The sequence below is a fragment of the Ambystoma mexicanum genome, chromosome 2q (genome assembly GCF_040938575.1).
Source record: "Ambystoma mexicanum isolate Mex_15411 chromosome 2q, UKY_AmexF1_1, whole genome shotgun sequence".
NCBI classification, from domain to species: Eukaryota; Metazoa; Chordata; class Amphibia; order Caudata; family Ambystomatidae; genus Ambystoma; species Ambystoma mexicanum.
In genome coordinates, this window is record NC_090924.1 from 1,084,160,426 (window position 1) to 1,084,178,400 (window position 17,975).

The window sequence follows — 17,975 nt, forward strand, 5'->3', positions numbered from 1 at the left end:
CAGAGTTTCCTTAGGAAAACTGGGCAAACAAGTGAGTACTTTACTTCTAGGGTTAGAAGAGGGTCCAGGGGCTTCACAGAAGACACCCCAGCAGGATTCTAGCAGTGGGACTGGGTGTACTGGACGAGGGACCTCCCAATCACAGAAAACACCCCAGGACTACACAGAAATCCCAACAGGCTTAAGGTAAGTATATACCCAAGCCAACACAGTACCTCAGAAATGAAGAAGAGATTGCAGCAGGAGAACTTCAGGGACTGCAGCCAAATACCCGGTCACTGGATTCCTTGTCCTGGAGACTGAACACAAGACCTCAGAAGGGATTTTGCAGCAGGGATCGATGAAGAAGGCTCTAGGCAAGATTTCTCTCACGGCTGAATGCGGTTCTGCGGGTTTGGCGCCTTTTCAAGGAGCACAGAAGAAGACAGAAAATCGCGGTTGAATTCTCGTCGTTTAAAAGGTCCAGCACTCTTGTGAGGGGACTTTTTGGACTCGATTCGTGTCTCTGGAGATAGACCAGGATGCCCGCGAAGTTTCAGCGAGATTCGGAATTCGGAAGACCGTGCACCGCACAGTGGCAGGAGGTCCCATGGTATTGGGGTATTGCAAGAACGCAAGGTCGCAGCAACCCGTGGGATGGCTCAAAATGCAGGTCGTCTTGAGTCTAGTGGGTCTCACCAGGCTCTGGGTTCGGGTAGTCGTTTTCGGAGACCCCAGGTCGATCGGAAGGAAGGGCTGCAGCAGGCTCCGGTTACAAAGCAGGCTCTCCGGCCGCTGGAAATCATTCCCGCCGCTTTTCCTTCGTCATCCTCTTCGGTTTTCGGTTCCAGTGGTCGACATGACTTCAGCTTCCAGGTTTTATCAGGAACTGCAACACAACCTCTGCATTCTCTCCCCGCATTTTAAAAGAAAGGGGCGTTTGGCTGTCCAATCAGGACAGCCAACCCCCCACTGGGATTTGGCCCAGTTGAAGGAAGACCTAAGACAAAGGAGGGGGAAGTTTGGGACCCCTCCCCCACTTCCTGTGCTTACAGACTGACTGGAGCCTGGGCGGGGTGTCCAGGGGACTCCCGCCAAAGACAAAACTCAAACAAAGGATTTTCCCGCCCTGGATGTCAGGGGAAGGAACAAGAAACGACAAGAAACACTGAAATGGCAAAAAAAGAAGACGGGGGCCATAAAAATGAGCACCCTTAGGTGCCTTTACTGCAGCTGTGATTACAGCACGCGGTAAAGGTGCACCAAAGTAGTAAAAGGTATCACTGCCACCAGCCATTAAAGGTAAGCTTGTCACTGTAACAGAATTGTTACAGTTTAAATGTAAAAGGGGATACATTGTATCTCCCCAGCACTCCACATAAGGTGGGGTGTGCTGGTTTCACAGAATAAGATGTAAAAGGGATCCAAAGATCCTTTCTACCCTTGGGAACTGTAGTTCACTCAAGGTTAGCACAAGAAAGTTAAATGGGGAGCCCCTAGGGCAACCCAGCAACAACAGGCACTTATTGCCAATAAGTTGTTAGACATGATAACTTTAAAAAGACACTATGGAGAGTCCTAAAAATGACACCCATAAAAAGAGTTAAAGACAGGTGAGTGTGGAAAAAGGTTCCCACTCACTGAGGTAGTAATGGAAAATATCTCACTAGAAAAGCAAAAAGTTCTGGAGTTGAACCAGGCAAGGAAGATTTACCAGCCCTGTGGAAATCTTACCTAACACCCCTTTACTTGCACATTGGACAATGTGCTCTCCTCTGCAAACCTCGCTCATTCAGGGGTGCGTATAGACACATGCCACATCTACTTGATAGCCATAGGTGCCTACAGGAGGTCTTCTCCTCCAAACCGGTGGTTAAACGACATCTGGCGGGCCTCACCAGGCTCTACCCACCCATCAAGAAACCACACCCTGTGTGGGATCTTAATGTAGTGTTGGGCACCGTGGCGCACAAGCTTTTGGAACCAGTGGCGTCTGCGGACATCAGACTGGTCACCATTAAAACAGCTCTGTTGGTGGGTCTCACCTCGGCTCGTAGAGTCAGCGAGGTCCAGGCACTGGTGTCTTCAGAACCATATACTACTTTTCACAAAGATAAGGTGGTCTGAGAACGCACCCCGCGTTCCTACCTAAAGTAGTCTCTTCTTGCCATCTAAATACGGAGATAGTGTTACCTACGTTTTTTGCTGATCCTAAGGACGATGCTCAAAGGGTCTTGTCTGGATGTCAGACGTGGTATGAAATTCTGTCTGGACAGGACCAAGAGCGTCTTCAAATCGGATGCTCTATTTGTCACCTTCAGGGGGTCAAGTCCTGGGTATCAGGTATCCAAGGCCTCTATAGCAAAGTGGATGGTTTTTGCCATGAAGGAGGCCTATGAGGGGCAGCACAAACAACTTCCAGTTAATATGCATGCCCACGCTGTCAGAGCCAAGGCCACGGCTGTTGCATTCCAGAGACAGGTCTTGTGGCGGGTCATCAGCAGGGCGGACACCTGGGCCACCCCTTCGCCTTTCTGCAAGCACTACTGTTTGGGCGCCGGCTCAAAGTCAGATGCGGCTTTCGGACAGGCGGTTCTAAGGAACTTGTTTTCTTAAGGAGGGTCACCTCTCCACCCTGGGGCTACATTCAGTTCTAATCGCCCATGCAGTATGGAGGAAAGGGCACGGGACGTAGGAGTAATTAATAGTTACTCACCGTAGTGACTAACATGCTCCTGGTCCATAGTCCTCTTTCCTCCATACGTCCCACCATCCTTCCCCTTAATAATACTGGTGTCATTAGGCAATGGTTATATTGTCCACGCGTCATTGGGGACTGATGAGTGGCCCGGTCGGCGGAGTCAGGGGAGTGCATGCTCCCAGGGCTGCACCTCCGCGCGCCTCTAAATTTAAAGGGCAAGAAGGTTTTTTCTGGTGGAAAAGGTTCTGTCTCCCGTCCCTAGCGAGGGACACCCATGCAGTATGGAGGAAAGGGGACTATGGACTAGGAGTAAGTTAGTCACTACAGTGAGTAACTATTGATGTGTTTGCTAGTATCTGATTCTGAATACCATCTTACATGATTGCTCTTAACATTGTAGGCAGCGTGTGGAAAAGTGCATGCTGTGGTCATGTTTTAGTCACCAAATGTATAATTGATAAAGGAAATAGTGGCCTTCCTGCTGCCTCTGCAGCTGTTGGAAGATCCTATTAAATGAAGCAATGATAAAGGGGCATATTGCTTATCTTTTTATGGAAGCAAACTGATGTATCATATTCTCGCAGCTGCTAACTTTGGATTTGCACACTCTTGGAAATCAAGTGAGTGTACCTTATGTGGCTCTTTGGTAAGCCCTGACATGTTACTTTAACTTTCACTGTAGTTGCATTTCTTTGATATTACCCACTGTGAGTACGACTAGACTTGTATTATTCAACATACTCTTTCAACTACCAAAAATATTTGTCTACATAGTTGCTCACTGTCATGAGCTTGCATTTGATGTGATATTGAAATCTTCTACCAGCTTTTTAAATCTATGGTTTAACCAATTTAGATGTATGAGAGTTCTGAATTAGCTGAGCAAATTCCAGACTGGCGAGGTGAACTGCTGGGTGCTATTCAAGATGTCTTTCTGAAGGAGCAGGATGTTCTAGTGGCAGCATTTCAGACACAACTGACAGCCTTGGGCACCAATGATGCAGCTGCCTTGGTGAATCAGTTACAGCACAGATTGCAGGAACAGGTAAATGGAATATTAATTGTTCACTCTGAGTTTTAATCTGAAAATATAATGCAGCAATTCTGTATTCCTTAAACATATGTGTGTGCATTTGTGTGACAAGATAAATAACAAGTTTGAGTATTCAAGATGAATGTAATCAAGCCTCACATTTTACATGCTGTTATCTATAAGGAAAGATCAATGTGCTTCCCATGATGCATACCATACACCTGTCATATGTATTTGGCAGACATGGTCTTGGACCGAAGAGCATTGTGTCATGCAGCATTACTGATCTATCCAGAGACACAGTAAAGTGTATGGCCATATTGTTCGTTTTGATGCCTCTTGAAACAAACTTTTTAAGTACTGTTGTGTCTTGTAGGTAAGAAAACATGGTGATTGATGTCTAGTAGATAAAATCTTGTTAAGGTGTTTTGAAAAATGCTTTAAAAGCAAAGAGAAATCTATGAAGAATTTTTGGATCACTGAATTTATAGTGTTCCATTGTGAAGGCGGTTGGAAAGAACATTGTTTTGCATATAGATGAAAAAGTAAGTTATTATATTAAAACAAGTAGGGGTAGCCAAGGATAGAGAATATGGGAAAAGCATGGAACATATAGGTTGGTACACAGGTGGTAAATAGCTGAGAGGCATTAGGAAAACAAGAGGTGCCAATTTGGGATTCCTACCTGAATCCCCTCACATGCTTTAAAGGTTGTGTATATACATTTTTAAAAAGATAAATACAAAACCCCTTCTCCTTCGACATGTTTCCTTCACCACATTCGGTTTACCACGTCTCATGCCAGTTTTCCTCTCTGTCCACCCTCTTTATCACTTATATTGCTTCTTTTTTCCCTCTCCATATGTCCCTCTTCGTCTTTGTGTGTCAGTCTTTCTCTCTATCTCTGTCTCTCTGTCTTGCTGTTACTTCTCACACGGGAGTATGCTCCCATCGTGGAGTAAATAGTGCAGGAGAAGACTAAGAAATAATTAAAGGCAGCTTGGAGAGTTTGTAAGGGACTGGACACTGAATGCGTACAATTTAATGTATACACATTTCTGTTATACTGAAACAACCCCCTCTTCCATCCTGCATATGGATCTGCAGAAATGGGCAGCGGGCCATCAGATCTTCTTGCTTGCATGTTTATGTTGATGCTTACTTTGCATGGCTTTGGCTTGTAAACTGGTGCTGGGTCTTGGTACAGCACAACAATCGTATCTTGTGCCAAATGATAGTTATCAGTATGTACATGCCTTCATACACATTGACACATTGCCTCAATGTATTATGTATGTTTCTGTTCTATTCCAGAGTGGTACTATACTAATTTTTGACCCTGTAATAAACTGATTGTTAGGCGTTACACTGTTGTGTTGGATATTGTTCAAGGCCCTGGGTAATTGGTACTTAAAGATGTTTTTTGAAAGTGTTGCTGATGTCATGTTGGATGGTTCGGAGATCAAATGCATTTTACAGGCCTTTGTAGCAGGCTGTGTAAGCTGCAGGCTTTGTGTCTCAACTGCCAATTTAAAATGAAGTATCTAACCAGCCAGCACGTGCTAATAACTCACTTAATAATAGTTGTTTGAGGACCAGACCTTCAGCTTGCATGTTTTTTGAGCTGGGCCTGTTCTTTATGGACCCAAGAAAATTCATACCTATACGTGTTAAATAAAATGAAGAAATGCAAATGCCAAAATATTTACTTTGTCAGTGTTTTTTTCACATACTCAGAATCTATCCTAGCTGACAACCTTTTACGATAATGTAGTAGCTATGTGAGAGCGATCTGGAAAATGAATCTTCTCTCTCCAAATCGAAGTTTCTTAGGCTTTGAGGTAGCAAGCCAATGTGTTAATGTAGGATGTTTTTTGTCTAAACAGTTCATTGCCATGAGGTCGATGGTGACAGTGACCCCCTCCGCCTACCACTTGTGGCTGACTGGGTGTTAGAGTAGATTTCCTTTTTGATTGATTGAAATTATCTCCACCTGCGAGTCCCCCAACACGTTTTGCTGGATTCTTGGTTTTTACCCGACTCTCCTGAGTGAGTGGGAACCTTTCTCCACACTACCTCATTATTTTACTGTGTACTCGAGAACCCTTTTTATCGCTTACATTTTTTTATGGAGTTATGCTTTCCTCCATGTGTCCTGGCCTCTGACTTTTCTGTTGCAGAACACAGCACTTTCTGTGCAGCTCCTTGAGCTCCCTTTACTCTTACGTCCCATCCTCTTTCCTCCATACTGTATGGGCGTCCCTTCCAAGAGACAGGAGCCAGAACCTTTTTCACCAGAAAAAAACCTTCTTCCCCTTTAAATTTAGAGGCGCGCAGGGGTGCGGCCCAGGGAGCATGCGCTGCCCTAACTACGCCCTCCGGTGCCACACCCCAATCCCCTTTTCCGCGTCAACTGGAACGGGCCAAATTCACCAAACGCTCCTGGGTTTGGCTTCGGCCATGTAATTCCATGCGCAGATACTTCTTCTCTTGTCTTCTTCTTTCTTTTTGTCATTTAGGTATTCGGTCCTCAGGCGTCACACTCCTCCCCGGCGCATGCCGACTTCCACAGGGTTCAGCAGGTGTCCAGCCTGCAACGGGCTATTCCCAACTTCAGACCCCCACGCTCTGTCTACATTGCCTTGGCCCTTACCACGGTTGGCAAGCTTGGACGGAAGAACAGACTAGCCAGGTGGAGGGAGCTCTTCCAGAAGTCTCCTCCTGAGGACCTCAAGACCTTTGTGGAACATCGAGCCAGGCCCAAGGTAGGGCCGATATTCTCCATCGCACCCCGCAAGGGAAACTCCTTCCCAGGGACTCTCCCACGCATGAGGGACCGGTCAGGTCCTTCTACCAGCGCTTGCACCAACAAGGCTGCTGCAGCTACCGGCCTTCTGAGGGATCCTCCCGGTGATAGTGTTGAGGGACTGGAAGGTTCTTTTACCGGGTCTTCACCCGAGGGGCTTTGCCCTTGTACCGGCACCATGGCCAAGGGGCTATGCCCTAATACCGGAAATTCTTCCGAGGGGGTGCCTAAACGCAGCTCTACTGACCCCTGGGTTGAGGGTCCCAGACCTACTGGGCCTAGGCTCGAGGAGCAGGGTAAGGCTTGTGATCCACAAGCAAGAGTCTCGGAGGAGGCTGGGCCCAGCGGGCTAAGCAACACATTGCAGGCATGTGGCAGAAAGCTCGACAAAATGGCTGCCGCGCCATACAGAGGCTTTCGTCCGACGTCATTCCAGGAATTCGTCGAAGAACAAGTGTCGAGGTGTGACTGGCCTCAACCAGGTAGGTGGCCTACAGGCTACCCCTCTTGTGCGCAGGGAAACTTTCCTTTGCATCCGTATGGACAGGGTTTGCAGCGGCCTCAGCAGCCCCCCGCTACTCTGTCAGTACCCCCTGCCACCACTTCAGTAAATGAGGAGGTTTTCTCACCTCGGATGGGCGTTATCCTCAAGGACGCCATCAGGGAAGTCATTCCCGCCATGCTAGCGGCACCACAGACACCCCCATTGGGTCCCATGTCCCCGGTGCAGCCGCCTTCTCTGGCTCCACAGCCAACTACGCAAACTCCGTCTCCTCCTCAGCCTCCGGCTGCGGTCCCTTTACCCCAGCCTCCGGCGCCATCTACTCCTCCTCCTCCACAGGATCATCCAGATCTGCAGGATAGGAATGAGGAGAAGGATCCGGACACGCTATCCTCAGCAAGGGCCTTCCACGAACGTCTTGCTGGTCTGGCGGAGTACCTGGGCCTACCCCAACCCGAAGTCGAGCAGCCGGCATAGGGGGTTCTGGCGGAAGTCCTCACACGACGACCCACTGCCAAATCATGGATTCCTATGCAGACCGATGTAGTCTCCCTGGCCAAGAAGTGTTGGCTCAAACCCCACTCAGTCCAGCCGGTCAATCGCCGCCTGGACGCCAAGTACAGGCAGATGGAGGGGGATACACTCTTGCTTTCGGCCCATCCTCAGCCACACGCCTCGGTGATCGCTGCGGCATCACTATACTCCAAACCCCAGTCATCCTCACACTCTTCCTCTGCGGCGCTGCTAGGCAAGGAAGTGAAGATCTTGGAGGCATATGGCAAGAAACCCTATTCCAACGCCTCTTTACATCTACGTCAAGCCAATGCCGATGGCATGCTGGCAGCTGCCAACCAAAGATTATGGTGGGAAATTGCGGACTTCCTCCCGGAACTCCCCACCCAGAGCCATTCACGCTTTAAGGCAGGGCTAGCCGAGGCCAAGCTGGTGGCGCAAGACCTCCTGGAATCCCCAGTGGTCCATATTGATACCTCAGGCCGTGCCATCTGTATTGCCACGTACATAAGGAGGACAGACTGGCTCCGGGCAACAAAATTCAACCTGGATGTCCAGGAACGCATACTAGATCTACCTTTCGAGGGGGGGGGCCTCTTCCACTCCTCTACGGACGAAGAGCTGGACAAGAAGAAAAACAGCTTACAAACAGCTAAGTCTTTATCCATCCTTACAAATACCATGCCCAAATCATACACTCAATCTCAGCAGCGCTCAGAAAGGGGTCGTACATGCGGAGGGTTCCGTGGCTTCCAGGAACGCAGATCCAGGCAGCCGGACCACTCGCCGTCTCAGAACCGGCGCAAGCAACAAAAAAGGGGGGGAGTGGAGTAAGGGCTTTTTCCAGTCCCCCTCCTCAGCGAAAGCCTTCGAGGTAAAGAAGGCATGACACGCCCCATCGGGTCCACGTGTCTCCGGTGGGGGCTGGCTTGCTGTCCATGCACATTTCTGGCGCCAGAATTTCGCGGACCCCTGGATCCTATCCGTAGTATCCACGGGGTACCGCCTTCCTTTCCCAGCCTCTCCTCCCTCCTCCCCTCCACTCGCGCAGGTTGGAACAGCTACTCTTTTGGCGGAGATCCGGTCGCTCCTAGAGAGACCGGCAGTGGAGGAAGTCCCAGCCTCCCAGCGAGGCTTTGGCTTTTACTACAGGATTTTTGCTATTCAGAAAAATAACCAGGCGGGCCTGCGAGTTGTACTGGACCTTTCCACCCTCAACCTCTCCTTACCCCTGCAAAAATTCAAGATGGTTATGCCAGCTTTTATAGCTGAGACATTGGACAAGGAAGACTGGATGTGCTCCCTGGATCTGATGGACGCGTACCTACATGTCCCGATTGGGCAGCCCCATCGTTCTTTCCTACGGTTCAGGATCATGGGCTGCCATTTTCAATGCAAGATCCTCCCTTTTGCCCTCAACTCGGCCCCCATGGTCTTTACCAGACTCATGAATGCAGTGGCGCCCCTCCTCAGAGCGCAGGGCCTCCACATCAACCCATAGCTCGACGACTGGCTCTTCAGGGCTATATCTCCGGAAGCGGTTCACAATTCTTCCCATGCCCTTATGAACAAATTGCATGATCTGGGCTTCTCGCTCAATCTCAGGAAGCTGCAGCCCACGCAGAATCTGACATTCTTGGGCCTTATCTGGGACATGTGCTCTGAGAAGGTCTTCCCTTCGGGGGACGAAATCTCGGCCATCGGGAGGGCCATCACCCACTTCCTCATCAGAGAGGTGAGCTCGGCTTGGTGGTACCAACATCTCCTGGGTCTTCTGGCTACGGTCCTATTAGGCGGTCCGTACACGAGACTAAGGATGAGGAGGATTCAGCTGCACTTTGTGGCCTCATGGAACCAGGAGCGGGGCTCTCAATCCGAGATGATCAACGTTCCTCCATCTCTCCACCCGGACCTCACATGGTGGTCCAGAGACTGCAACCTGCAGAGGGGCAAGCCCTTCCGGCCGCCCACTCCTCAGGCCACCATCAACACGGATTCCTCGCTCAAGGGGAGCCACCCTGGACGATCTCTCGGTCCACAGCACCTGGATTCGACAGGAACAGGAATACCACATCAATTGGCTAGAGCTGAACACCTTCTGGCTGGCGCTCTGGGCATTCCTACAATGCCCTACCACTTCTCATTGGCAAGGTTGTCCTCATCCAGACGGACAACTCGACCAGCATGTACTACGTCAACAAGCAGGGAGGCACCAGATCCCCTACTCTGTGCAAACTGCGATCAACCTATGGGAGTGTGCCCTGGAAAACGACATTTACTTCACAGCAGTCCACCTCCCGGGGGAATCCAACCTGGAAGCGGAAAGGCTCAGCAGGATGGGAGCGGAAAGTTACGAGTGGCAGCTAAACTACCTCGTTATTCAGGAGATCTTCAACCGGTGGGGTCACCCCCAGGTGGATCTCTTTGCCACCTTGCACAACAAGAAGTGTCCCCAGTTTGCATCCTGGCAAGGTCAGGGCCCCAGCTCTCTGGGTGACACATTTCACCTCCAGTGGACCGGTATGAAAGCCTATGCCTTTCCACCCACTACCCGGATTCACTGGGTAATTTGCAAAATCAAGGAGTCTCACCAACTCCTCATCATCCTAATTGCTCCATGGTGGCCGGCCAGGCCATGGTTTTCAGAGCTGCTCAGTCTCTCGGAAGTGCCCTAGATTCACCTCCCAACGGGCCCAGCACATCTTCTGGTACAGCAGGGGGACAGAGTCATCCACCCTGCGCCAGGGAAGTTAGCCCTCACAGCGTGGTACCTGAGCAGGTAATGCTTCGGCACCTTAGCCTCTCACAGGCCAATCTGGAGATCATACAGGGTGCCAGGAGCAAAGCAACCAGGGCCCAGTACAAAAGCCAATGGACCAGATTCTGCCACTGGGCAGAATCCGAGGTAATCGACCCCCTGGCGTGCACCTTGGATGACGTGCTCTCCTTTTCGGCTCACCTCGCCTATTCAGGCGTGCAGGTATGACACATACCTTGCAGCCATTGGGGCTTACAGGAACTCAGAAGAGGGCATTTTTTCCTCCTCCAACCCTATTGTCAAGAAACGATGCAAGGCTCTACCCGCCCGTCAAGAGACTGCACCCTGTGTGGGACCTTAACATAGTCTTGGGCGCCCTGGCGCACAAACCGTTCGAGTCAATGGCGCCTGTGGACATCAGGCTGGTCGCCATCAAGACGGCCTTACTAGTCGGACTTACTTCGGCTCATAGTCAGCGAAATCCAGGCGCTGGTCGCCTCTGAACCATATACCACCTTTCACAAGGACAAGGTAGTCCTGCGGGCGCACCCGGCTTTTCTGCCCAAGGTTCCGCCTGCTTTCCACTTGAACGAGGAAATAGTCCTTCTGATGTTTTTTCCCAATCCCAAGGACGAAGCACAGAGAGTGCTGCACGGCCTGGATATCAGGCGTGCCCTGAAATTCTACTTGGACAGGACCAAGTGCTTCGGCAAATCAGACGCCCTGTTTGTCACTTTCCGAGGCTCAAGACCAAGCTATCAGGCCTCTAATATTTCAAAAAAGGTAGCAGGCGCTCCTCTCCAGAAAGAACATGGCATGCTAACCTGTTCTGAGATGAGAGTTTGCAGCACAAGCTTTTTGCTGCCTTTTTTTAAATAGCAGGCCTCTAAGGCTTCCATATCCAGCTGGATGGTCTCTGCCATCAGAGAAGCGTATGAGGGCCAGCACAAGCCGCTCCCGGCCAACATGCATGCCCACGCAGTCAGGGCCAAGGCAACGGCCATCGCATTCCAGTGTCATGTCCCTTGGCAAGTCATAAGCAGGGCGGCCACGTGGGCCTCTCCCTCTGCTTTCTGCAAGCATTACTGTTTGGATGCCGGCTCCAGATCTGATGCGGCTTTCGGATAGGCGGTTCTCAGGAACGTATTTGCTTAAGGAGGGTCTCCTCTCCACCCTGGGGCTACAATCAGTTGTAATCGCCCATACAGTATGGAGGAAAGGGGACGGGCCGTAAGAGTAATTATAAGTTATTCACCGTAGTGACTAACATACTCTTAGTCCATAGTCCCCTTTCCTCCATACGTCCCACCAACCTCCCCCCTAATATTACTGGTGCCATTAGGCAATGTTAAATCTATTGTCGATGAGTCAATGGGGACTGAGGTGTGGCGCCGAAGGGCGGAGTCAGGGCAGCAAATGTTCCCTGGGCCGCACCCCCACACGCCTCTAAATTTAAAGGGGAAGAAGGTTTTTGCTGGTGAAAAAGGTTCCGTCTCCCATCCCTTGGAAGGGACGCCCATACAGTATAGAGGAAAGGGGACTATGGATTAGGAGTACGTTAGTCACTACGGTGAGTAACTTATAATTTATTTTACCTGGGTTAACACAGTTACCAGGGAAGGGGGGGCACCCTTTTGTCCCTCCTGTATGTTATTTTGTGAGATCAGAAACCCCTTATGTGGATTGCTGAGGGTACTTTGTCTCCCTTTTCTCACTGTTGCAGTACCTTTAGTTACTGTTACATGTTCATCTGACAGGCTGGTGGCAGTCTACCTTTTTACACAACTTCTCTGCAGTTCTACCACAGGCTGTCTTTGCAGCTGCAGGAGGGACACAGGGGTCACGATTTGCCTATGTTTTTTAAGCCCTGTTCATGAAGACTTGTTCTTACTTGAGCTTTCTTCTACCTTACTGGGTGGGGGAGGTCTTGATGGGTCTTTGGTCTTTGTCAGGCTTCCCTTGGAAGGCCTGCCAAGGCTCTCTGAGTGCCTGAAAGGACAGGGACCTGTGTCATTTTACAGTGCATAGTCATGTGAAGTGCGGATCTGGCTAACACCTTGTGGGCATCCTTGGGCCTACTGTGACATTTTTCCACTCCTGAGTCCGCTCAGCTGAGTCATGGACCGGGAACCGAAGGAAAGTCTCCTGGATGACAACCGTTGCTGAACCGAAACCTGTGAAGGGCTCCAACGCACCAGTGCCACGAGGATCCACTGCTGGACATACCACTGCTTGAGATAACACTGCTCGAGTGCATCCGCCTGTTCCCTCCATAGTTCCCACTTCTGCCATGCAGGCCAAGAAACACGAGCCAGGCACACTTGTCGCCTCACCTTGGTGACCAACCTGCTGAACCTTGTTGTTCATTGATAAGGCACTGTCTCAAGCCTAGATACTTACCTTGGTCTTGCTGCTTTGCTCAGGTGCTCTTGGACGGCTGCAGTGAAGCTGTTACTTGCACCCCCTCCAGGGCACCCTGATTCCCATAGGGGTGAACAACCCATTGGGAATTTTTTACAAAGGTAGCGGGCGCCCCTCTCTCGCAAGAACAGACATGATAACCTGTTCAGTGGTTATTAACCACTTGAGAGTTCGCAGCCACTGCTTTTACTCACTGTGCCTTTCACAGATGGGAAATATCCATTTGCATATCAGTCTTTGTCCTGCCCAGGGGCAGTCCAGCACCGAAATACAATGGCAATTCCAATCTGAACGAGAGTACCACCAGCAACCCCATACACGTGTTTCACCCTTGTTGGGGATCATCAGTGAGGTGAAGCTGATGCCTCTCTAAGCACAGTGAGAGGGAGACCAGGTCTGGTTGCCCCCAGGAGACCTAGGGTTACCAATCCCAGGTTCCTTAACAAATAGTTTTACAAAGGTAGCGGGCGCCCCTCTCTCGCAAGAACAGACATGGGGATTTAAATTACAAAAACAAACTCTTACTTACCTGAAAACCTGAAGAAACCTTCAAAGACTTTGCTCTCTCTGCTGCTTACCTTCCTCGTTCCTCCTCAGCCCTTAGTCACTGGACCCCCAGTGCCCCCCTTGACTTTTTGAGACTTATTTGGAGTAGGGTTGGACTTTTGAAGAGTGGGTAGGAAAGGGTTTACTAAAGTTGCAAGTGTTAATCGTAGTTTGCTTATTAGTATCAGTAGTTTTCTCAAAGTTCTGTGTAGCTTTGCATTTTTTATTTAAAGTGGGCGACCTTTTATTCTACTGTGATATTACTGTGTGGATAGTACTTACATGACCTATTTTCTAAAAACCTTAGTGTACATAATAGAAATAACAATTTTTATATTATTATAATTGTTCTTTTACAACACTCTTAATACCAGAGATTGGTTTCTAAGCGTGGGATCGGGATTCAAAACTGTGTTGCGCTGCATTGTCTTACTTCTGAGACAAACGTGTTGCCCCTGAGCTAACCCCCTCAACCAACTTCTAGTAACTGCTAGTGTGTCAGTGTTTCCTTGAACCAATTGTATGCTCTAAGTACTGTGTGTCTAACTACAGTCCTTATCCCTCCTAGAATAAGCCTGTCTGTTCAGCCATTGCTACCAAACCTTTGGGTAGTTCAGGCTGAACCTTAGATGGGTTTTCCAAGTTCTATCAAAGACTTGCGTAAAACGCCTTAACACTGTGAGAGATATGAATTGGTGGATTTCCATTGGACATGCCATTTTGAAAATGGGGGAGGTTTTATTGAGGTAGAGGTTTGCTCTCTGGATGCAAAATGCTGCAAAACGACTTACTGCTTAGTATGGACGTTTACTTACTGTGATGCTGAAGATTCAATTGTAATGTATTTTAGCACTGATATTTATTTTGATGGGGGAGACAGTTTGGATACTCTTTAGAAATTGCACAACTTCTCTAAATGTGATATTGTTGCCAACCTTTGTATTGAAATGAATCTAAATTCACAATGGTGCAATATTGCTTGTACAAACCCAATGTTTTTTAGTTGTATTACTACCCAATTGTTGTTAAATTACAGTAAATACATTTTACACTGACACAAATTAAAAGGTTATTGCTTCTTAGCCTTTCTTTTTTCTTTGAGGCATATATCTCAAGTTTATTGAGGCAATTGTATACTGGCTGCACAATGTGCCTGGTCAGGAAGATTGTATTTTTATGTTTGCATGGCTCCAATGTGGATAGCCCCAGGATGCACAATTTGTGTCAGCGTTAATGTCAATCTCGAATTTCCTGAGAACTACTGGCCAGTGGCACTTGGTGCCCTCAAGATCAAAGGTATTTTTGTCAAATTCCCCTATTCTATTTTAAAACGTATTTTGTTTATTTTGTAGATTCAGTGTACATACTTGAACTGCACCTATCTAATTCTCAAAGGCCTTAAACCCATAGCTCTCAAATTTCCTGTGGCCATTCACGAGAATTCCATATAGTCCTGTTTTTTTCCATTTGGATTCTGGGATGGGTTCTTTTTTTCGAAGGGATTGTGCCCTCCGACGTATTCCTTATCTTTGATAGATCATCTCCAGCTTGCTGGCCTCGGAAACATTTTTCAGTAGAGGGTGATGCGCGTCGACATCCCTCGAGCCGATGTCCCTCGACGGCCTCCATATCGGCGCCGACGTCACAACACGTATAAATAGACTCGCGCAGCGTCCGTTGCTCAGTTCCGTTTTTCCGCGCTTCGTGGGGCCTCAGAATATCGTTGCTCAGTTCTTCAGTCAAATATATCGATACATTCCTCGTGAATACCGACTCGTACTCGATGGCTTCCTCACCCGAACCGACGACTCCACGGTCCCGCTTTAAAAAATGTCAAGACTGTGAAAAGAAAATGTCGTTGACGGATCCTCACAGGATCTGTTTGTGGTGCCTGGGAATCGAGCACCATTGTTCGGAGTGCGAGGACTGCATGTCCATGACGGCGAAAGCCTTGAAGGAGTGTAAGGGGAAGCTCGAGAGAGGTAAGGCAGTTAAAACTTCTTCAAAAGTTTCCTCGGCGGAGTCGAGACATTCGTCTCCTCGCCATCATAAAAGACATTCTCGTTCTAGATCTCGAAGCAGTTCCCATCACTCTTCGAGATCTAAGCATTAAAAAAAGAGACGTCGAAGATCCCCTTCCTCGTCTTTGTCTTCTTTCGTTTCCCCAAAAAGGGTCTCCTGTCCCACAAAGCATAGCTCTCAGGCTGAGTGGGAGGAATTCAGGAAAAAGATGCTAAGCGTCTTCGAGAACGCGGCCTCGACCCCCTCGAAGACTGCTGAGGGTGATACCCTGGGTAAAAGACCCGAAAAATCAAAAAGCTGCGAGTCGCAGTACCCGGCGAAAGAAGCCACCCGAGAGCGTCACGAACCTTCAAGTAAAGGCAAAGTTGTGTCTTCGACGCCGTCGTCGAGGATCCCTTCGACACATAGATCGACGGGTTCTTTGACGCACAGGTCAGTCGAGTCGACGCCGTCTTCGACGTCGATGCCGAGAAAGGACAAACTCACAGCCAGTGGCCATCCCCAGAGCCTCGAGCACGAGAATGTCGTCGACAACCTCGAGTAGAATCCCGATACTCTGAAGTTCATCGAGGTCTTTACCACCTTTCTCGACGCCTTCGAAGCCTTTAACGTCTGCGTCAACGTTTTCTCAGCCAATCATGACAAATCTGGCTCCTTCTGCTCTGGAAATGGGATTTATACCATTTTCAACACCTGACCACTCTAGGGTCTTATCTTCTATTTATGAAGAAGGGGAGGATTCAGATCAGGAAAGACCTTTTGAGTTGCAGGGATCTGCAACTCCTGCACTAGAGGAATTTACCTCTGAGAAAGGTAGGTTGAAAGACCTCCATGAAACCCTACAGGAAGCAAGTGGGTTGGACACTTCCCCAGAAGTGGAATCTGCCACACCAGACCCAGGGGAACATGCTGAAACCCCTTATAGAACCTTGATGGCAAGGATAATAGAATTTATGGGATGGTCCACACCCTCACCTGCTTTTCAGCAAGACGACCTCACAGACATCTTGGTCAAAGGTCCACAGGAGGATCCTGTAGTGCCATTTCATGCGGCATTACAAAGGAGAATATTGGCAAACTGGGAAACACCTGAAGTTATCCCAGCAGTTAAAAAGAAACTATCAGCTAAATATCGGGTGTCTTCTGCTGACCCTGAATATTTATCCAAACACCCAACCCAGAGAGTCTGGTTGTTCAGGCAGCTACTTCAGCAGGTAGTAAATCGGTTTACCCTACTTTTCCACAGGACAGGGATGATAAGAGATATGACTCTATGGCCAAAAAAGTATTTTCCGCATGTAGCATGGCATTGAAATCCATCAATGCTACTTGTACGCTCGCAAGGTTCAGCCACACACTTTGGGAGTGTGCTTCATCAGCGGCTGACTGCCTCCCGGAGGGAGAAGAAAGGGAAGCGTTTCTCAACAACATTAAGGATGGTAAGGACGCAATGTGCGAATCCCTTCAGACTGGCATCAATTCTGCTGACAGTATCAGCAGGGCCATGGCGGCAAGTACAACAACCAGGAGATTTGCTTAGTTGCGAAAGTCTGGTTTTGCTCCAGATGTGCAAAGCAGACTCTTGAATATGCCCTTTGACGGCTCTTCTTTGTTTGGTAAGAAGGCAGACGACAGTTTAAACTACAAACATCAAAGGCAGCAGCAAAATCCTTAAGAGCTGCAATCCGTCAGACACCATATCGCCCCTCAGGAACCTCTTGGAGAGGTAAGTCCTTTCGCTTCTATTCCGCATTCGGAAAGGGCAGAGGACAGCCGGTTCAAAGGGGTCAGAAGAAATTCACCCAAGGTGGACGGGGTAAAAACACAAAAGCCGCAGCAGCAGCAGGTGCCTCTTTACCCTCGGCATCTGCATCAGCCGCCTCCAAACCGATCTGAGGACTCTCTTCACAAAACACCAGTAGGGGGCAGGTTAACTCAACATCTGACGGAATGACAGGCTATTACGTCAGATGCTTGGGCATTGAAGACAGTTGCCCAAGGTTACTGCCTGCCTTTTCTACGCATCCCTCAGAGTCATCCACCGGGGAACAGCTCTCTGAGAGTTCCAGATCCGCTCCTCTTGCAGGAAATTGTAGACCTGCTAGAGAAAGGTGCCATAGAACCGGTACCTGCAGGGGAGAGGAACAAGGGCTGGTACTCCCCCCTACTTTCTCATACCGAAGAAAGACGGAGGACTGAGACCTATCTTGGACTTACGAGAATTGAACAAGTTCCTCTGGAAGGACAAGTTCAAGATGGTAACTCTCTCTCAGATCCTTCAGGCCCTCCAGCTCCAGGACTGGCTGGTATCTCTGGACCTGCAGGATGCTTATTTCCATGTGCCAATCCATCTCAAACACAGGAAATACCTGAGGTTCGCAATTGGCGGCTCTCATTATCAATTTCGAGTTCTGCCATTTGGGCTGACCTCCGCCCCGAGGGTCTTCACCAAGCTGATGTCGGTAGTGGCTGCAAGTCTAAGGAGGGAAGGGATCCACGTCTACCCCTACCTGGACGATTGGCTGATCAGAGCTGTATCTTCGGAACAAGCTCAGATCCAGCTAGATTATGTCTGCCACTTCCTTCACAAACTGGGCATCTCCCTCAATTTAAAGAAGTCACAGATGATACCATCACAGAGACTCCAGTTTATTGAAGCGGTCCTGGACACTTCCCTGGGAAAAGCCTCGTCAC

At 49.0% G+C, this 17,975-nt stretch overlaps 1 protein-coding gene across 4 annotated transcripts in view; it reads left to right on the forward strand.

Moving 5' to 3' along the window:
• Positions 1-17,975, forward strand: part of AKAP9 (A-kinase anchoring protein 9) — a 2,953,299-nt gene that overhangs the window by 2,290,837 nt on the left and 644,487 nt on the right. For all 4 annotated transcript variants that reach the window (XM_069648423.1, XM_069648424.1, XM_069648425.1 and 1 more), the window contains one exon: positions 3,537-3,725. In XM_069648423.1, the coding sequence (XP_069504524.1) occupies positions 3,537-3,725 (189 nt within the window). The remainder of the gene's footprint in view (positions 1-3,536; positions 3,726-17,975) is intronic.